General features: G+C 42.2%; 1 protein-coding gene across 1 annotated transcript in view; it reads left to right on the top strand.

Annotated features, from left to right (window-relative positions):
• The window catches only part of CFAP92 (cilia and flagella associated protein 92 (putative)), a 137,061-nt gene extending 124,548 nt beyond the window's left edge, over positions 1-12,513 (top strand). Inside the window, exons 18-19 of the mRNA XM_088482487.1 lie at positions 10,862-11,043; positions 12,171-12,513. Of these exons, the coding sequence (XP_088338613.1) occupies positions 10,862-11,043; positions 12,171-12,366 (378 nt within the window). The 3' untranslated portion in view covers positions 12,367-12,513. The remainder of the gene's footprint in view (positions 1-10,861; positions 11,044-12,170) is intronic.
• The last annotated feature ends 9,088 nt before the right edge of the window (positions 12,514-21,601 follow it).

The raw sequence follows: 21,601 nt of genomic DNA on the forward strand, positions 1-21,601 counted from the left end.
TCAGGTAAGTATACACACTTAATAATCAGCCGCTTAACATATCGTCCTGACGTCACAGCTGGGCAGGCATTTGAATTTGTCCTCCCAGCTTTGACAGCAGTTTCTGCAGCAAGTGTACAGGTGGTCTGTGGACCGCCCTTACAAACAGCCAGATGCTGCAATATATCTACAGATATATCAACCATCAGCTGTGCTGCACAGCCAATGCAATATGTCTGTGAACGACGTCGTGCTCCCGTAAAAAAGAACAAGAGGATCTCAGCTCCTTTTTTGGTTATGTAATTACTATGATTGCCTCTGTAGGCTAACACTCATATAGACAGGTAACATAACTCATCATATCCATGTAGGTTAATTTACAGCCATTCAGATAATGACAACCATTAGTTGACTAAGCAAATCGCTTTTTCAGCACTTTAATATTCAGACAGAAAATATCTATTGAATGTAGGCAAGCCAAAGGGAAATAGGATGTCAGCTTCCTCTATGATTCCGTGATAATTATGATGGCCTTTGAGGATAATGGTTCAGGTTTTGTCCAATTATCATGTTTTTCACTATTAAAGTTTTATGAGCCACTGACCGCTTTGGAGGGACGTAATTAGACTGTCCCGCTGACCAGTCAAGGGCTGCAGTCAAATTTCAACTTCTCAAAAAAGAGGTACTTGGTCCTGTAGGAGGCAGATATGACCTTCATGTGTGGCTTGAAGACTTAAGGGAAAGCTCCACTGATATTTGACCCCAGGGACCAGAGAGAAGCATTTTATTTTAGGAATGTTGCATCAAGTGGACCACTACACAAAACAGAATAGGACAAGGATTATACTAACATGGTGCACTCCTAGATAACAGTATACAGTGGCAGATTTAACCCCCAGTAAAATCCACCACATGCAGGGACTGCCTAGCAGTGGCTTCCCATTAGCAGCGCTCCTCTTGGGACTGCCAGTCCAGATTGCAATTAGCAGAGAGAGCGCTTCCAATGGGAAGCCAGTCCCATGCTATAACAGCAGTACTATTTGGCTTCTAGAGCCTGCAGCCGATGCAGTCCCTAGAAGCCTGGGCTACTTGTCAGTTTGTACACAATCACAAGCTGCCTGCACATTTTAGAACGGCAGACAACAGAGCAGCAGACCGCTGCTAATATAAAATGATTCCTTGATTGAAAGTCACAATGGCTTGTTTCTGCAAAATGCAAATATAACAAAATCAAGAAAAGTGTAAAAGAAATAGAGTAGTGTAAGAAACATGGCAAGTGATTAAAATATATCATTACGCTCCTATTTGTTAGTAAGTAACTTCAATGATTTTTTGCTAGACCATTCCTATATCTTTTCATTATGAAGCACGATAAAGCTAGTCGCAAGAATAATAATTGTGTATGTAGCTTACTAACAAGTTTCTTTCATTTTTAAACATAATTATATAAAATAAATATTTGATCAAATTATTTAGACGAGCTTCATTCGAGAAATGTAATTATTCTGAAATAAGTCCATTATTATTTTATTATTTAAATGTATTATTAATTGCAAGAACATTCATCTATTCTAAATTCATAGTCTGTGTGACTTTTGGGAGGACAAACTATTTGGTTAAATTTCTGTTTTTTGGCTGGATTTATTAAAGGAAAGTCAATGGAAAATCGCAGTACAAGCTCCATTTCCAAACCCAACATGGTTGTGACAGTTGAGATAGCAGGAAACGGAAGTTGTTCTGCCAACTTGTAAATAATGGGAAGGGCCCAGTACTATAAGTAGCATTAGCCCTAGTAGTGGCCCTGGTTAGTCGATAATATATAAATGTTATATGTGCCCAATTATTATAATACGTACATGTTATGTATGGTTCCTTTATTGTTTTAATTATTGATTGTACTGTTATTATAAAAAGATATACTCTGCCCCCTTATTTTCTATAGCATAGTGAATAGAAAACTTAACTTAGTTCTTCCTATCTCGAACTATTGGATATAAAAACAATTTATAAAATAATAATATAAAAAAACACTGCAAATTAACTGGACCCTGGGTACAAGTTCCAGTCTTAGATGAGTTAAGCATTAGCGAGTGTGTCTACTTCATATACAGGCAGCCAAATATGAGAGGTCTCTCATTGTGAATAATTCAAGACAAAAATAAACCTGCAATTATAAATGTATGCCTTGACACATTCATTAGTATTACGGGTATCTTTAAAGCAACACCAATCTGTGTTTTTTCTTCTATTGCAAAAAGCAGTCATTTTCTCATAGCTTACCATTTTTTTTTTAAATCAGGTTATAGCAAATTCCTCTGAGGGACAGTTTATTTTCAACATCTCCAAATATGCCCTCTATTATATATCTCTATTCCTATGAAGAAAATATAATTGCCTGATAAGAGTTCACATAAATTTCACTTTGCTGACACATCTGTCTACACTTTAAAGTACAATTCTCTTAATATTTTCTCATTAAGATAAATCACTTGTATACACTAGATTGTAAGGAGTGTCTTTTAATAACCACTTGTTCTTAATAGATCAGCATATACTTCCTACAGACACTATTACTGCAGTCGCACCAAATAGCCGTACTCGGCGCACCAGATCCCGTGTGACTCTGGTTGCTCCTAGCATCTTTTTCACTTGAAAGTGCATCTTAGTCACACAAATTAAACATTTCGACAAAACCGCTTAACAAGACTGCACTGATTAATTTGATATGTGACACTTGTTCATCTGTGTGCAAATGAGTCTGAATCTGTATAGGAAGTGCTACTATGCAGCGGTTGCGGCTTTTTTCACACCACGTTCCGCCTCACCTGTGACTTTGTACATATTTAAAATTGATTCCTGTGCGGGTTAAAGTGGCAGCCCAGGGTCTCTGACACAGATTGAGTGTTGTTTTGCTGCATCTGTGGTGCTCATAAGATACAAATTTAAAGAAAAACTCATTGTGCTACACCGTTCGGCGTGGCTCACTTGTGCTGGGCGTCTCCTGCCGAATGGTGTATTGAGGCTTGGTGTATGAGGACACATCTGTATGTGTATAGTCTCAATTTTATGTAGTAACATGGCTATATTAGAAATAGTTGATTATTGTATTGGATTATATTATTGCAGGCTGTCTAAAAAATGTATACTATAAGCTCAGGACAAGAGCTTTCACTACTGATGTTTTCGCATATAGAGCTTGATTGATTAACGCTCCCTGTAGCTCTATCCCAGATATATTGCTTCTCTTGTAGATAGCCTTAATTAAATGAAAGTACAATTAGCATTTGTAAGCTGCATCATGATCCTGATCAGGATGGCAAAGCGCGTTTCGCTACATTACTTTACCATGTCGTAGACATATTAAAATATCTGGGATTTATTCATGGGTGAGAGGCCAACCAATAACAATGTTGGCTTTTGAATTGTGTGTGCTAGAGCCCATCTTCAAAAGATCTCTGTTATGTCTTCTTCTGCTCTTGACTCTGTTGCTCCAGCGATCACTACTCATGCTTGCAGATTCACACCTCAGCCCTGGCATTCCAAATGCACCAGACACCTGCAAAAGTGTTCACGAACTGCTGAGCGACAGTGGAGAAGATCACGCTCTAAGGCAGATTTCCTCTATTTCAAATTTATGCTCTCAGCCTTCAGTGCTGCCCTTTCCCTCTAAACAGTCATATATTTCAAGGACCTCATCTCCTCCCAGTCCTCAAATCCCTAGCGTCTCTTCACCACCTTCAACTCTCTCCTCTGCCCACCCGCTCCTCGTCTCCCCTCCTCGCTCTCTGCCCTTGACTTTGCTACCTACTTTACATCTGAAATTGATTCCATACGTCAGGACATCATATTCAACCAGTTCCCCTGCTCTCCTCCTCCTCCTTTCCCGGATCACCCCTCCCCATCCATTTTACCGACTGACATCCTTCTCCCCTGCATCTGGAGAGGAAGTCATGGTCCTCATCAGGTCCTCCCCCTTCCACCTACCCCCTTGACCCTATCCCCTCCTGCCTCCTCCGCTACCTCTCTCCTTACGCCTGCTCCCATCTTGCCCACCTCCTTAATCTCTCCCTCTCATCAGGCTTTGTCCCTTCTGCATTTAAGCATGACCTTGTCTCCCCCATTCTTATAAAACCTACCCTTGATCTTAACATTCTCTCTTAACTACCGACCCATTACTCTCCTCCCTTTTGCCTCCAAACTCCTTGAGCATATTGTCTACAACCGCCTTACCACCTTTCTTGCCTCCCACTCCCTCCTTGACCCATTTCAGTCTGGCTTCCGTTCTCTCCACTCCACTGAAACTGCCCTCACGAAAGTCAGCAATGACCTCCTTGCTGCCAAATCCAAGGGCCACTACTCTCTGCTCATTCTCCTTGACCTCTCTGCTGCTTTCAACACTGTGGATCTCCTCCTGCGGCAAATCCTTCACTCCCTTGGTCTATGTGACACTGCCCTCTCCTGGCTGTCCGCCTACCTCTCTGACCGATCCTTCTGTTTCCTCTCATGACTCCTCTTCCCCCCCACAGTCTCTTACAGTAGGTGTTCCCCAAGGTTTTGTTCTTGGACCTCTCCTATTCTCCCTCTATACGTCCTCTCTAGGTGAACTCATGAGCTCTTTTGACCTCCATTATCATCTCTATGCTGATGATACTCAGATCTACCTTTCCTTCCCTGACCTCTCCCCCTCTGTCCTCACTCGTAACTCCAACTGTCTCTCTGCTATCTCTTCCTGGATGTCACAGCAATTTCTTAAACTTAATATGTCTAAGACTGAGCTGATAATCTTCCCACCTTCTCACATAACCTCACTTCCCACTATTTCTTTATCAACTGACGGCACAAATATCTCCTCTAGCCCCAAAGTGGGCTGTCTTGGAGCTATCCTGGACTCGTCCCTCTCCTTCAAACCACATTTCCAGTACTTCTCGCAGTCCTGTCGTTTCCATCTCAAAAATATTTCCAAGATCAGACCCTATCTCATCCAGGATGCTACTAATACCCTCATACACTCACTGGTCATCTCCAGATTGGACTACTGTAACCTCCTCCTATCTGGCCTCCCCAAATCCAATCTCTCTCCTCTTCAGTCTGTCCTCATTGCTGCTGCTAGGCTCATCTTCCTCTTCAAACGCTCTACATCTGCCTCCTACAAGCCTTCCACTGGCTCCCCTTCCTTTTCAGAACACAATTCAAGGTTCTCACGCTCGCTTACAAAGGCCTCACCCAATCTTCTCCCATTTACATCTCCAATCTCATCTCCCTTCACTCTCTTGTCCGCCCTCTTAGTTCAACTAATGCATGTCGCCTCTCCTGCCAACTGACTACTTCCACTCCCGCCTCCAATATTTTGCCTGTGCTGCTCCCCTCCTTTGCAACTCTCTCCCTCTCCCCATCAGACTGTCCACCCCTCTACAATCATTCGAACGGGCTCTCAAGACCCACTACTTAATTAAAGCCTTCCAGCTCCCATCCTAACTTGCTGCTACATGTTCCTTCCTCCCCGTCTGCCCCATCTGTGTCACACCTGTTTGTCTGACCCTCCTTTTTAGAATGTAAGCTCTTACGAGCAGGGCCCTCTACCCTTTTGTGCTTCTTCCTACTTTACTTTCATCTACTTCTTACTCCCCACTAGGGCACCTAACACTTAGTTGCTTATGCCCTGCTGCTTAGGTGGATGTTATTGTTGCTAATGTAGCAATGTATATTATCCATGTCCTCGTCCTACATTGTATTGTACTGTACTCTAAGTCACTGGTCACCTATTTGTTTATGTACTTTGTAAGGCACCGCGGAACACTTGTAGTGTCATATAAATAAATGATGATGATAATAATAATAATGTCACAGCAAGGGCCCAATTTATGTATCACTTATGAAGCGTCAATCCAATGATTATAACTAAAGAAGTCGGATGGTACATAATGTTTCTGGATTATGAGTCTCAACCTGCTAGATCCTGATAAATCTGAAGTTCTGCATTTAGATGAATTGTGTAGCTTGTTTAAAATAACAAGAAGATTCTCATATTGGATAACTTTGTAGAGACCATTGATGCACATATTGTATGTGCCCATTGTCCAGATTATTCAGATGTATATGCATTACCTACAGACTTACAGTATTAGCTGCTACTGTATTATGAAGGGATTTAAACTGATTCAACTGCAGTCTGGTTATCGACCTCCAGGAGGGGAAGTAGTGACCCAGTTTGCTATTAGCCTTTCTCCGCTTCACCAGTTACCCCTTAAATGGATTGCTTACCCTATCATTTGGGAACTAGAAGTCTGCTTTAGTCGGCGGCAATTGATGATGGAGGATATAAGAATAGTAATACATACTGAGATGAATAGTAGCACCCTGTGCTTGATAAAGACCTTTGTTTTGTCACCAGTAAGCACTAGACAGACCACACCTGAGATATAGTACAGAATATCCCTTTCTTAGTAAGGCCATAGGTTGAGAATACTCAGAGGCACTTTTTTATGTGTAAATATATCACGTTGAATACAAAGATTTCTGTAATGAGTTTTTCATGCAAATGAGAAAGGTACATCCACAGAGACAGAAAGTAACACTGTGTCACCGCTGGCATAGAATGGGATTACTTACTGTACATGTCATTCTTTGCATAGAGAGGTGCTGATAGCTAAAATGGTAACTAGATTTGAATTTGGATTAAATGCCCATATTTGTTTCATTATTGTTTTTTTAGACAGAGATTTCTATTTTTAGCTACATTGGAATCATTGGGGTAATTGATCTATGAATATCATATAGTCAGGAATACATTTTCTTTTCCTTCACATGTTGGTGATTTTAAAGGTGTCCATAGAAAGGTTTGCTGTGTGGATGTTACATAAGACCATCTTGCTGTGTGGATGTTACATAAGACCATCTCGCTGTGTGGATGTTGCATAAGACCATCTCGCTGTGTGGATGTTGCATAAGACCATCTCGCTGTGTGGATGTTGCATAAGACCCTCTCGCTGTGTGGATGTTGCATAAGACCATCTCGCTGTGTGGATGTTACATAAGACCATCTCGCTGTGTGGATGTTACATAAGACCATCTCGCTGTGTGGATGTTGCATAAGACCATCTCGCTGTGTGGATGTTGCATAAGACCATCTCGCTGTGTGGATGTTGCATAAGACCCTCTCGCTGTGTGGATGTTGCATAAGACCCTCTCGCTGTGGGGATGTTGCATAAGACCCTCTCGCTGTGTGGATGTTGCATAAGACCCTCTCGCTGTGGGGATGTTGCATAAGACCCTCTCGCTGTGGGGATGTTGCATAAGACCATCTCGCTGTGGGGATGTTGCATAAGACCCTCTCGCTGTGTGGATGTTGCATAAGACCCTCTCGCTGTGGGGATGTTGCATAAGACCCTCTCGCTGTGGGGATGTTGCATAAGACCCTCTCGCTGTGGGGATGTTGCATAAGACCCTCTCGCTGTGGGGATGTTGCATAAGACCCTCTCGCTGTGGGGATGTTGCATAAGACCCTCTCGCTGTGGGGATGTTGCATAAGACCCTCTCGCTGTGTGGATGTTGCATAAGACCCTCTCGCTGTGGGGATGTTGCATAAGACCCTCTCGCTGTGGGGATGTTGCATAAGACCCTCTCGCTGTGTGGATGTTGCATAAGACCCTCTCGCTGTGGGGATGTTGCATAAGACCCTCTCGCTGTGGGGATGTTGCATAAGACCCTCTCGCTGTGGGGATGTTGCATAAGACCCTCTCGCTGTGGGGATGTTACATAAGACCCTCTCGCTGTGTGGATGTTACATAAGACCCTCTCGCTGTGGGGATGTTACATAAGACCCTCTCGCTGTGTGGATGTTGCATAAGACCCTCTCGCTGTGGGGATGTTGCATAAGACCCTCTCGCTGTGTGGATGTTGCATAAGACCCTCTCGCTGTGGGGATGTTGCATAAGACCCTCTCGCTGTGGGGATGTTGCATAAGACCCTCTCGCTGTGGGGATGTTGCATAAGACCCTCTCGCTGTGGGGATGTTGCATAAGACCCTCTCGCTGTGGGGATGTTGCATAAGACCCTCTCGCTGTGGGGATGTTGCATAAGACCCTCTCGCTGTGGGGATGTTGCATAAGACCCTCTCGCTGTGGGGATGTTGCATAAGACCCTCTCGCTGTGGGGATGTTGCATAAGACCCTCTCGCTGTGGGGATGTTGCATAAGACCCTCTCGCTGTGGGGATGTTGCATAAGACCCTCTCGCTGTGTGGATGTTGCATAAGACCCTCTCGCTGTGTGGATGTTGCATAAGACCCTCTCGCTGTGTGGATGTTGCATAAGACCCTCTCGCTGTGTGGATGTTGCATAAGACCATCTCGCTGTGGGGATGTTACATAAGACCCTCTCGCTGTGTGGATGTTACATAAGACCCTCTCGCTGTGTGGATGTTGCATAAGAGCATCTCGCTGTGTGGATGTTGCATAAGACCATCTCGCTGTGGGGATGTTACATAAGACCATCTCGCTGTGGGGATGTTACATAAGACCATCTCGCTGTGGGGATGTTACATAAGACCTTCTCGCTGTGGGGATGTTACACAAGACCTCGCTGTGTGGATGTTACATAAGACCATCTCACTGTGTGGATGTTGCATATGACCATCTCGCTGTGTGGATGTTACATAAGACCATCTCGCTGTGTGGATGTTGCATAAGACCATCTCGCTGTGTGGATGTTGCATAAGACCATCTCGCTGTGTGGATGTTACATAAGACCATCTCGCTGTGTGGATGTTACATAAGACCATCTCGCTGTGTGGATGTTACATACAGTAAGACCATCTCGCTGTGTGGATGTTACATAAGACCATCTCACTGTGTGGATGTTGCATAAGACCATCTCGCTGTGGGGATGTTACATAAGACCATCTCGCTGTGTGGATGTTGCATAAGACCATCTCGCTGTGTGGATGTTGCATAAGACCATCTCGCTGTGGGGATGTTACATAAGACCCTCTCGCTGTGTGGATGTTACATAAGACCATCTTGCTGTGTGGATGTTGCATAAGACCATCTCGCTGTGTGGATGTTCCAAAAGACCATCTCGCTGTGTGGATGTTACATACAGTAAGACCATCTCGCTGTGTGGATGTTACATAAGACCATCTCGCTGTGTGGATGTTGCATAAGACCATCTCGCTGTGTGGATGTTACATAAGACCATCTTACTGTGTGGATTGGATGTTACATAAGACCATCTCACTGTGTGGATGTTGCATAAGACCATCTCACTGTGTGGATGTTGCATAAGACCATCTCGCTGTGTGGATGTTGCATAAGACCATCTCGCTGTGGGGATGTTACATAAGACCATCTTACTGTGTGGATGTTGCATATGACCATCTCGCTGTGTGGATGTTGCATAACACCATCTCGCTGTGTGGATGTTACATAAGACCATCTCGCTGTGTGGATGTTACATACAGTAAGACCATCTCGCTGTGTGGATGTTACATAAGACCATCTTACTGTGTGGATGTCGCTGTGGGGATGTTACATAAGACCATCTCGCTGTGTGGATGTTACATAAGACCATCTCGCTGTGTGGATGTTGCATAAGACCATCTCGCTGTGTGGATGTTGCATAAGACCATCTCGCTGTGGGGATGTTACATAAGACCATCTCGCTGTGTGGATGTTAAATAAGACCATCTCGCTGTGTGGATGTTGCATAAGACCATCTCGCTGTGTGGATGTTGCATATGACCATCTCGCTGTGTGGATGTTGCATATGACCATCTCGCTGTGTGGATGTTGCATAAGACCATCTCGCTGTGTGGATGTTGCATAAGACCATCTCGCTGTGTGGATGTTACATAAGACCATCTCGCTGTGTGGATGTTACATAAGACCAACTCGCTGTGTGGATGTTACATAAGACCATCTCGCTGTGTGGATGTTACATAAGACCATCTCGCTGTGTGGATGTTGCATATGACCATCTCGCTGTGTGGATGTTACATAAGACCTTCTCGCTGTGTGGATGTTACATAAGACCATCTTGCTGTGTGGATGTTGCATAAGACCATCTTGCTGTGTGATTGCGCTGAGCATGTGCACCATACACAAAGTACTGTTATGTAGCTGTGATCTTACAGAGAGAGGGAATACTGCTCTTTTTATTGCATGGATCACATGTTCAAAAGTATACAGTGGCGTTTATACCATTATTCTCAGGGTCAGGGTGAGCTGTGCTTTTACAGTATCGGTAGACAAACCTTTTAAGGTCATATGAAAATAGTGTGAGTGGTGCTTTGTATGTGTAGGAAATGGAGGGCAGTGGACCTCTGCTGACACAAGGAACAGGGAGTGGGAGGCTTGTGTTCGAATGTCTTACTGGTTTCACGTATGAAAAGCTGGAAATTATATTGTGTTGATTTGTGTTGTATATTGTTTGGGCTGAAACAACCAAAGAATATTAATTATGTATTACTAACAGTGGGAAATTATTTGGGGGCACATGAAAAATGAGTGGCTGTTTTTTCTCTCTCTAGCCAGTAAGTGTAAAGAATACACTACACCATTCCCTTTTCAGGCACTACTAAACCTTGGGACTTAGCAAATTACTAATATAGACATCAGTTTGTGATTAATTCAGACAGCACTGGTGACACAAGAATCCTATGCACTATATTTTAATGAGTAACTTTGTGACTTGCAAGATAACATGTGAACATATATAGTGATTTATAGCGTAAAGTAGTGATTTAAAGGTAATACCTTTACTATCTACCTATATAGGAAATCATTGCAGGTTTTCAAAGCATGCTGCAGATTGCTAATGAATACATAATAGGCTGGACCAAGCAGCAATGTATTAATTCTGCGTGTGTTCAATCCTTCTCCTGAGCAGCCGATCCCAGCATTGGCTGTGATGCAGGACTCAGAAATGAATGGGACTAGAGAGTGGGATACCACCAGGGGATTTATGCCAGGAGAACTGAAGGATCACAGTTTTAAGTGGACTAACAACATAATCCCGTGTCACAACATGGACCATGAAGCCTTCCAGCAGCTGAGGGGGAAAGACTTTGAGTAAGTTCACTTTACAAAATAAATTATTTGCCCAGGAGGCTCAGTAACCAAATATAGAGTTTATTTGCTCAATACTGAAAGAATGAGCAAGGCCCAAGTGACCTTTAGGACTACCATTGACAGGCCAGTTATTGTGGTACAATAATAAGTTACTGCACCGTAATAACTTTTATGATACTTCCAGTGTCGGACTGGGGAATGAAGGGAGGAATGAAAATGCAGTGATAGGGGCCCATATTTAGTGGTGTGACCAGCCTCTAAAGGGGGTTTGGCCAGCCTCCACAGAGAGTGCATGGACTGGGCTCTTTAAAAATGTATATCTAGTGAATACTTCTAGTGCATGCATGATAATGTACCAGATTAATAACAGCAGTGCATTCTAGAAAATACACCATAGTCCTGTGCAGTATAATGTATCATATGTATATTGTATAGTTCAAGTGCACAGTCTTGAACCTGATCCCTAGAGGAGGGGATGGGCCCACAGGCAGTGGGACCCACCGGGGGATTCCCCTGTACCCCTGTGGGTCAGTCCAACCCTGGATACTTCTAAAGTCATTTGTAATGCACAAGCATCTTTGGCACTATGGCTACATTTGTAATTAAGTACTAGTTTACCATTGCAAACTTCACATTTGTACTTACAACAGCAGGAATGCATCTGATGGTGCTGCAGGAAAGTAGGCTGAAGATGCAGATGAGATTGAGTTCAATTTCAACGTGGATATAAAGAATAAAAATCAATTTACACTGTTCTGCTTCAGTATTAAACAATTCAACGCTTGCCAAGTTTGTAGAACCTTTGCCTGGCGAATGATGAACTGTGGCTCTGAAGGGAGAGCGCTGCATTCACGATAAGAAATCACAGTATAAATATACATAAAATACCATGTATTATGTTGGGCATGGCACATCACTGAGCACAGTGGCCAAGAATGCTGTCTGCACAAAGCAGCTATCTCTGAGGCACCTCCTGAGTGATTTTGTCACTCTCTTTTAAAACACATCCTGGTATTTTCAACATTTTTCACCACTGTCCACAAATCTAAAACCCCTTTTTCTCTGAATGTTTAAGAGAGTCTCTATGGTATATTTTTACTTACACAGTGTCCTCTCTGTTCTTGTAGTTTACATTCTATGGATCATTTCTTAATTTACAAGAGGAGAATAAAGCATTTAAGCAAAGAGGAGGAAAAAGCTTTCAGCTTTGTAAAGCCAAACCTTGCAGAAGATACAGTGCTCCCCACACCAAAGATGGCTGCCGACATGAGGAATCTTGTCCAGATCCAGAGCCACGAAGGAGTTCTTCTTCATATTAAGTGATTAAAAACAGTCCACCCACATCCGTTTCACTGCTGTCATCATTAATGCTTATAAAGAAGATTAAAATAGTCTATCAGGCTGCCGTCAGGGCTGTTTGTGCACAGGTCATTGATTTTTCTGATAATCAGATTATTCATAGTGCCAATACTTACGCCAGTGCTGTATCTAAGCACAAACAATAAAATAAATGAACAGCTTTGTGCCTTTCCTTTGTTATTTATTGTAATGGATTATGATACAAGAACAACTTGGAAAATGTAATATGGAATTATCACCAATTGTACAAAATTATTATTCAATTCTAATAGCAATGCAAAGTGAACTGAGGACCTGATTCAGAGCGACCAGAGCGCTCGCTCTGAATCAGGGCCCTCCTACCTGTTTTTGGAGCGTTACCACCCACAGCTGATGCGAGCGTCCATGTTATCGCGACCATCGGGCTTGCGACGAGACCCTGCAGTAGGGTCTCGCTGCCGCAAGCCCAGGAGTGATTTTGGCTCTATCAGACTAGACTGGCCGTGGCAGATTTGGACACTATGGAGAGGGTTTCTGCAAAACAAAACAGCATGTCTCATCTTCCAGGAGCTATAAGCCATTATCTCTGCTCAAACCCCAGATGCTTCTGGTTCACTCATTAAAAATTATTTTTTATCGGTTATTTAGTGGAAACTGTGGTTCACAGTGAGTTGAAAATATTTATAACGATTCAACAGCAAACTATATGGTTAGTCATGGTATTACAAGTAAACATTATCAATGCTTCAATGTTTACTGAATGGCATATGAGATGGTGGCATTAAAAGACAATTTGATGTGTGCTACATCTGTAAGTAGTCATTGATTAAACTGACCTGGCCATAAGAAGCCTTATGTTAGTAGTGAAGGCTAATTGAGCACAGAATGTGATTTATGTATACACAGAATTCCACGAACAACTGTAAATCAGAAGTCTAGTAATGCAGAAGCATACTAAACGAAATTGACATCTAATTATAGTAAATGTAAGTTGACATGTATAAGGAACAACACATAGCAAGAAACCAACAAACTAGATAGGACACCGGCAAGGGGTGAGGACAGGGTAGTTCAAGAATCATGACTTGAACTTCCTGGTATATTTCTTGGTGCAAACTTTTTTTTACTGCCATTTACTAACTATTAAACTAAAGGATCAAAATACATGTGGTACATAAAATAAACGTAAATTATCTTTTAAAAGTGTGTAAAACTAAGGCATGGCATAATAATGATTACTATAGCTACTAATAACTGTGCAATATGCATCTGGCATCCTATGAGGTGTGGATATTAAATATCAAGACTTAAATAACAAATCTGTTTTCTCGGCCAAGAACTGTGTGGGCTGGTGCGTTGTCCTGATGGAGGGTAAAACCATTTTCAACAACTCTGGCTTCTTTCCACTGATTCTCTCCCGCAAAGTTGTTTGGAAGCTCTCAAGAACACCATTTATATAGACCTCTTTATCTTTCCTTGATACTATGCATATGAATGTATTAATCTGCTGTATATAGTATTACACTATTATAGCCACTCTTGTACCTATAGTATATATTACTGCTACCACTAAAATTCTTTCAGAGTTACTGTAAAATTCTAATTGCAGTACATATGACAAAATACTTATCTGTATGTATACTAAGGATATTGAATTAGAACCTCTATACACTCCTGCCTATACCTTCTAATATCCTGCCTATAAACCTCTAAAGATGACGCTATTTTGCGAATTCAGTCATATAGTAAATAAAGACTCCAGACCTTTTACCTGTGGTTCCAAAGCACAAAGTGATATTTCAAGTAAAAGTACAGTCAGTTACACGCTATGATCTAAGTACAATTTAGCGCAAAGAATTATACAGACCCAAGTACAGTTATACATACGCAGCGCTTCTGGACCAGATGTAGGCATCAGCTAGAAACCCCCGTCAATCAGCATTCAGCACGAAGACTCAGACTGGGGTCACAAAACACATGTTTATACTCTCACAGAAACAGACAACACAATAGAGAGGCTTGTCGTTGATGCCATTGGTTCCCAGGAGGATGCATCTGTTGCAGAGCATTTAACAGGTTGATTCAAATAGACACAGTCCAGCCTCTAACAACTGGTTGTCTCTGGTTTCCTGCCTCATGTACATCCTAACAGTTGGTCATATAATGTACATTTCGGTGCTTTAAGTCTCTGCGGTCGATAAGTTGAGAATGCATGTTGCGATCTTCACACTGACGATATCAAAATGCTGTTGAAAGAGTGCAGAGCAGTATAATATCAAACATGACTTACTTATCATGTATTAAACCTTAGCTACCAAATAATCTTTATTTCTCAGCAATTATAATAAATGAACAAACTTGAATCTTATACTTTAAAGCTTATGAGACCTTTTATGTGAATATGTACTGTGTAAGTATTTGGGGTTTGATATAAAGACGCTAGTTAACTTGGGGCAGATGCGTGCGCATGAAGCTAATAAACAGCGTTTCCATACAGGATCTTATGCATTCGCTAATATGCGACTAGTTAACAGCGCAATTGTGCGTATTAATGTGTGTATGAGAAATGGTGAAAGATGCAATCGCATGATGCTAATAGTAATATCGCCATATGTACTTAAGTGTGAGTTTCCCTAAGATGGCGCTTGGGCAGCCATTCGCAAAATGGCGTCTTGCGATCTCATTTTCTAAAATGACGTCTTGCGGCCAGTCGCAAGATGGCGTCTTTACGATCTAATTTTAAGCTGATCTTGTCTCAGCATTACTATCCAGCTTCGACAGTACACCCTTTGATAGCGAACAACATGCTATCACAATCTGATTTAAAAAATTAATTTAGGCTTACATTTATATATTATTTAGTGTTATTATGGGATGGCACAAAGTGGTTCTTAATCCATCAATAATGTGTCTCTGAGTGGGGACATAAAACTACTATTATACGCACACCGCGGATCTTGGAAGATCATGTGAAAGGTGTGGGGATACACCAGTCCTATAAAGGCAGTCTTGAAGGGGAATTTGAGACTTTACATTATCTGAGGTGTTTTAAAAATAACATTTCAATAATACATTCTATGCAGGTGTAAATATAATACATTAAATTATGGTATTTTCTAGTTCAGGGTTGTAATGCAGTTCTATATTTACCTCGGTATACATATTGTCATTACTGACCACCATCATAATTTCATTCTTTCGTTTTACTTTATTTTTACATTTTCCACACTTCAACACAATAGGAACACACCGGACACATATGTCAATTATTATGATGACAATCAGTATAAGGATCAAGAATTTGCCTATGCTGGCGATTACTTCCTGGACCCATTCCCCTAGACCTGAGAACCATTTCACTGGGTTCAGCCATGAAACCCATCCTTCTATCTTCTCCCCTACTTCAGCCACTGAAGCATTATGGTTCTTACGAAACTCCCATTTTAGCTGCAGAATTTCATCCATCTTTCAGTCCATCACCTCCTTGGGGTCGCTGGTATCATTGGTGACATAGGTGCAACATTTTACTCCAAATTGGGTGGCCAAAGTTACGTAGTACCCTCCAGTAACAGCAGTTAAATCATTTAACACTAGCCTGTGTTGCACCAGTTCTTTCTTGTACGCTTGCAATTCTCTCCCTGTATACCTGAATGTGTCACTGTACATCTCTGTGATATTATCTGTCAATTTAGCAAGTTCCTGAATATATCTAAAATTTTATGTGCCCCGAGCGATCCTGGTGGGATCCAGTGCGACTAAAACTTGGAAGCCAGTTGTCTCACTAATTAACTGAGTGGCTTTATGCACGTCACCAGGTATCATATTTCGTTTGTCTCTGTGTTCATATTGCGTGTGAAGGTATGGTGATGGTGTGTTTTTTATGGATACCAAGCATTTCAACATGTGTGAGGGTCATAACTTCTGGGACTATTCTTCCCAGGTAACACAAATCTTCGGAACTCGGGGAGAGCCACTTATACGCCTTTCTTCCACATATAAAATACACATTAGCGGGGAGAACTTAAGGGATGGTATACATCATTATCATTAAACACATTTCCCTTGCAAACAATCCTATCTCAGGCTCTTCCATCTGGTATATGCAAGTTTCTGGTTGTATTATTTTAGCACAATAACCATCTAGTACTTTACCAATAATTTCTTTGGTGGAACTCAACGTATACCGGTACCTAAAATGTTTCCCACTAGATTTAATTGAACGTAACAGATCATGATGTCCAGGACACGGTCAAATGCTTTATCAGCATCACAACTGACCAAAAGAGACGTATCCTCTGAGTTTTGTAGCGATTGCGTTATGGCTGCTATTACCTGACGAATGTTATGTACTGAAGATCTATTCTTTACAAAGCCAGATTGTGATGTATGGAGTAACTTGGGTAAAAGCATCTGTAATCTTTGTGCTATAATGGAGGATAATAACTTTAAATCCTGATTTAATAAAGATATGGGACGGTAAGACTGTACTAATGTTGGATCTTTAACAGGCTTCGGTAACATTATTATACGGGCTTCATTAAAAGAAAATGGAGCCGCTGTGCCAGAGAGAATAGAATTAAACAATTTTAATAAATGAGGAGTAAGAGATGGAGATAATAATTTATAATATTCTGCACTAAGCCCATCAGGGCCCGGAGCTTTACCAGTTGCTGAATGTCCAATAGCCGCCAAGATTTCTTGCTCAGAAATTAAATCAGACAGTATCTCCTGTTCCTCCTCAGTTAATATAGGGGAACCTGCCGACTTTAAAAATTCCATACCTAAAATTTGGTTATCTGGTGGTGCAGTGTATGTATTTCTAAAGTATTCCAAAAAGGAATTTGTTATATCAGAAGTGGAGGTAAGAACATGAGATTCCGAGACAATTTTTGAAATGTTAACCTGAGGACGCTGATTTCTAACCACATTGGCCAACAGTTTCCCTGCCCTATTTCCCCACTTAAAATAACGATGTTTCTGGTAATCTAAAGAACATTGGGCTTTTCCTGTACATAGTGTGTCATATAAATTTTTAGTATCAATATAAATCTGACGAGTTTCTGGGGTATTAAACCTTAATAAATTTGTATAAGATGTAGAAAGACCTGTACTAATAGCTTTAAATTTTTGGGAGAGTTTCTTACGTTTTTCGGCAACATAAGCTATGATCGAGCCACGCAAAACTGGCTTGGATGCTGCCCAAAATAAATTGATATCTTCAATATGTTCATTATTATCGTTGACATAGTTCCCGTATTGTTGTTCCAAATATAGCTTGAAATCAGGACAATTATATAAATAGGAGGGAAATCTCCAATTAAAGGAGGAAGGTTTTGGTGTAGGAAGGGATAAGGAGAACCATGTTGGGGCGTGGTCAGAGATAGCTATATTTTCTACTTTAGCATCATAAACTTTAGGAAGGAGATTTGTGGGAAGAAGCCAATAATCAATCCTGGAGGATGTGTGATGTGGGTGTGAGTAAAACGTATAATCACGCTCCACAGGGTGTTGATACCTCCAGGGATCAGAGAGTTGGAGAGAAGATATAAGAAAATCTAAAGCCTTAGGTATAGTGCCCCTTCCCCCATCGCCTGATCTGTCTAATAGTGGATTGAGAGTAGTATTGAAATCCCCCCCTAAAATAATGGTCCCTTCGGCCCAATCCTGTATTTGAACATATAAATCTGTAAAAAAAAAACTCTTAGGACCAGTTGGTGCATATATGGTGACAATAGTAAACAAAACCCCTTCCAATTGTATTTTAACAAATAGAAATCTACCCTCAGGGTCACACAATTTATCAAGTATAGTGTAGTTAAGGGACTTGCGTAGAAGAAGAACCACACCTCTTCGTTTGGATGTATATGAAGCTGCTATGTATTCACTCAACCAATTGCTGCTTAACGTATTTGGATCCCCCTCCCTCCAGTGCGTTTCCTGAAGCACAGCCACATCTGGTTTGAGCCTCTGTAGGTGTTGTAATACCTTCCGCCGTTTGAGCGGTGTGTTAAGACCCTCTACATTCCAAGTGAGGAATTTTATACGATACTTATAATTAACAGGTGTACCCAAGGAATTCAAGTTATCAACCAATACCTTGTTTCATGAAAATACTAATTTGTTGAAATTCGTTAAACATAGCATCCCATGTCCCAGCGAGTAGGGACGCCATTGTTATTATAAACGCGCGGTCTCTCAATCCCATTATCACTACATTTAACCAAACATATATACACCAAAATGATACAGTTCTACCATTTTGTGTTTTTCTTTGAACCCAAACATAAGGCCATTGTGGCCAATAATAACCAGTAACTATATTCCAAATATGAGAAAATAAAAGAAAAAATTCAAAATCAAAACAAATAATAAAAAAGAACAATTTAGAGGAAACAGAGTTTTCCAGAAAAATAGTAAGAAATACACATAATATGCAAAAACAGATGAGAATCAATTTCTCATTAACAAATATTAATGACATAATGAGGCATATGTGAGTAACATAATACTTGCGATTTAAGCATTAACTCAATGTTCATCGACAGATGAGAGTACGTTAGATTCCGAGAGAGAAGTAACAAATGTCTTTGCCGGGGACACCGAATCAAAGAAATACTGTTTGCCATCATGTTGTACTCTAAGCTTAGCTGGGTAGAGGAGGGCAAATCTGATTCCAGCATCAAAAAGCGACTTGCATATCGGTGAAAATTCTCTTCGTTTCATTGCCACTTGATAAGTAAAATCTTGAAAGAGAAGCAACCTGTCCCCTTTATAGGATAAATTTTGAGATTTACGATAAGCCTCCATCAGTCTGACTTTATCCATATAATTAAGGAACCTGAAAATGACAGGTCTAGGTCTGCGGCGATCTGCTTGACGATCCGGACCAATTCTGTGTGCACGTTCGATCAATATAGGGCCTGATGTAGAGCTGCAACCCAACTCCTGAGGAAGCCAGTCCATAAGTTCCCGCTGTTTGACAGATTCCGGTAAGCCAATCAGACGTAGATTATTGCGGCGGTTGAGATTCTCCAAATCTTCCAGCTTTTCCTGCATGGTGACAATGGAAGCTTCCTGCGTTTCAATTACCGTTTTGGCCATAGTAAGATCGTCTTCAAGATTTGAAATGCGCTGTTCTGCTTCATCAAACCGCACACTATGCTCGCGAAGCTGCGTTACAGACGAATCTATCGCCTCTTTCAGACCAGCCAACTTTTTATCAAGCAATGGTGAGAGAAGATCCGAGATTTTCTGTGCTTTGGCCACAGACGCAGCACTGAATTTGGAAGGATCAGACACGCCATCCATAATATCATTCCCAGCCGGGGAAGTAGGAGGACTAGAGGTGGTAGATGCAGTGGTTCTGGTCTCTCTGCCTCGGACACCTGGACCTCCCTTACCACCCTTCTGTATTTTGGTCACGGGCTTATCCATATATAAATCTCAGATAACGGACTTTGCTAGGAAAATTGATTATATTTAATATGCCAAAAAAAAACAAAACTGAATAATCCTGACCAGCAGGGGGAGCTGATATAGATATAGTGCCCTTGGAGATCCAGAAAAACTCTCAGATATTTCCCTGTATAAAAATGTGTTGCAGGAACAGCAGCTAGAGCCCTGCCAATCCCAAGATGGCGGTCGTGGGCTAATATACTGCACTGCCCACACTACAGCACTTGTCACAGGGGGCCAGTGAAGTCAGAGAGGCAGGAAGGTAGGTGGCTCCTCCGATAGCACACTTGAGGGGAAGAGGTGACAAGGGAGGCAGCTGCGCGATCCGTCCGGATCCAAAATGGCGGCCGCGATTAGTGGTGCTTTGTACTGCACCTAAACTCCGGCAGTATGGTGATGGTGGGGAGCCGGGAATAGTGTCCACTTACCCACCGCTATCTCCAGGTGACGCGCTGATGTCCGCGCGTCACTGCTCCCGGCGCTGCAGGTGTTTTATCCGCGCCTGTATGTGAAGGGAGCGAGAGCTCTCTAAAATGCGGCCATCTACAAGGTCCGCCCACCGGAAGTAGCCACGTGTCTGCCATGATTTTACTTAACTTATTTTTAATAGTCCCGTTCATCCTCTCTACCTTGGCACTGGCTTGCGGTCGGTAGGGGGTGTGAAGTCGGCTATTAATACCCATCATCTTACACATATTTTGGAAAACATCACCTGTGAAATGAGTACCCCTGTCACTCTCGATGATTTTAGGGATACCGTACCTGCATACAAATTCCTGAACTATTTTCTTGGCAGTAAACGCAGCAGTATTAGTGGCAGCTGGGTAGGCCTCAACCCAATTAGAAAATACGCCAGTGCACACCAATACATACTTGAGATTCCTGCAGGGTGGTAAATGGATTAAATCAATTTGTATCACCTGGAAAGGTCCATCAGTCGGTTGAATGTGGGACGGTTCGGTAGGGATCGCTTTCCATGTTCTTCCTCAAGCAGGTCAGACAGGACATTGCTCTCTTTTCTGCTTGTGAAGAAAAACCTGGTGCACACCAGTATGCTCTTACCAATTTCCACATACCTTGCTTTCCCAGATGAGTCAGACTGTGTGCTGCCTCAGCCAGGCTGGGGTAATATGCTTTGGGGGCTACTGGTTTACCTTGTCCGTCCCTCCAGAGCCCGGAGGACTCTTGCCCACATCCCTTAGACTTCCAGATGGACTTTTCCTGGATTGAACACAAATTTTGCATCTCAATTAATTTCAGCATATCAATTGTTTGAAAAGACTTCATTTTTTCAGTTGGAGAAAACATTTTTTAAACCTGCTGCCCATTTTGCAGCTTCATCAGCTCTGTTGTTGCCCAGTGACACCGAATCATCCTCACATGTATGGGCTTTACACTTAATTACTGCCACCGCCTTCGGTAGTTGGATTGCTTCTAAAAGATGTGCAACTGTAGCGGGTCTCTTTCCAAAGGGGGCGAGCTGTCGATGTTGATTGACAGCTCGACCCGTTTGGAAGGCGGGCCGGAGGGGTGGCAGCCCAAACGGAGGCGATCCCATGGGAATGCCTGCTGTTTGGGGGAGGCCTCACTGACATCACTAGTGATGTCAGTGGAGAGCTTCCGGCTCTGACAGAGCCAGAAGCTCTCCGGGGCTTACGACAAGTGAGACCCTACCCTAGGGTCTCGTCGTAGGTCGCGATGGTCTATGACCATCGCGACCATCACCCTAGCGGTCGTTAGAGCTGTGGGTGTAAACTCACAGCAT

This window comes from Taudactylus pleione, unplaced genomic scaffold (genome assembly GCF_031769625.1).
Source record: "Taudactylus pleione unplaced genomic scaffold, aTauple2 ptg000289l, whole genome shotgun sequence".
In the NCBI taxonomy this organism is placed as follows: Eukaryota; Metazoa; Chordata; class Amphibia; order Anura; family Myobatrachidae; genus Taudactylus; species Taudactylus pleione.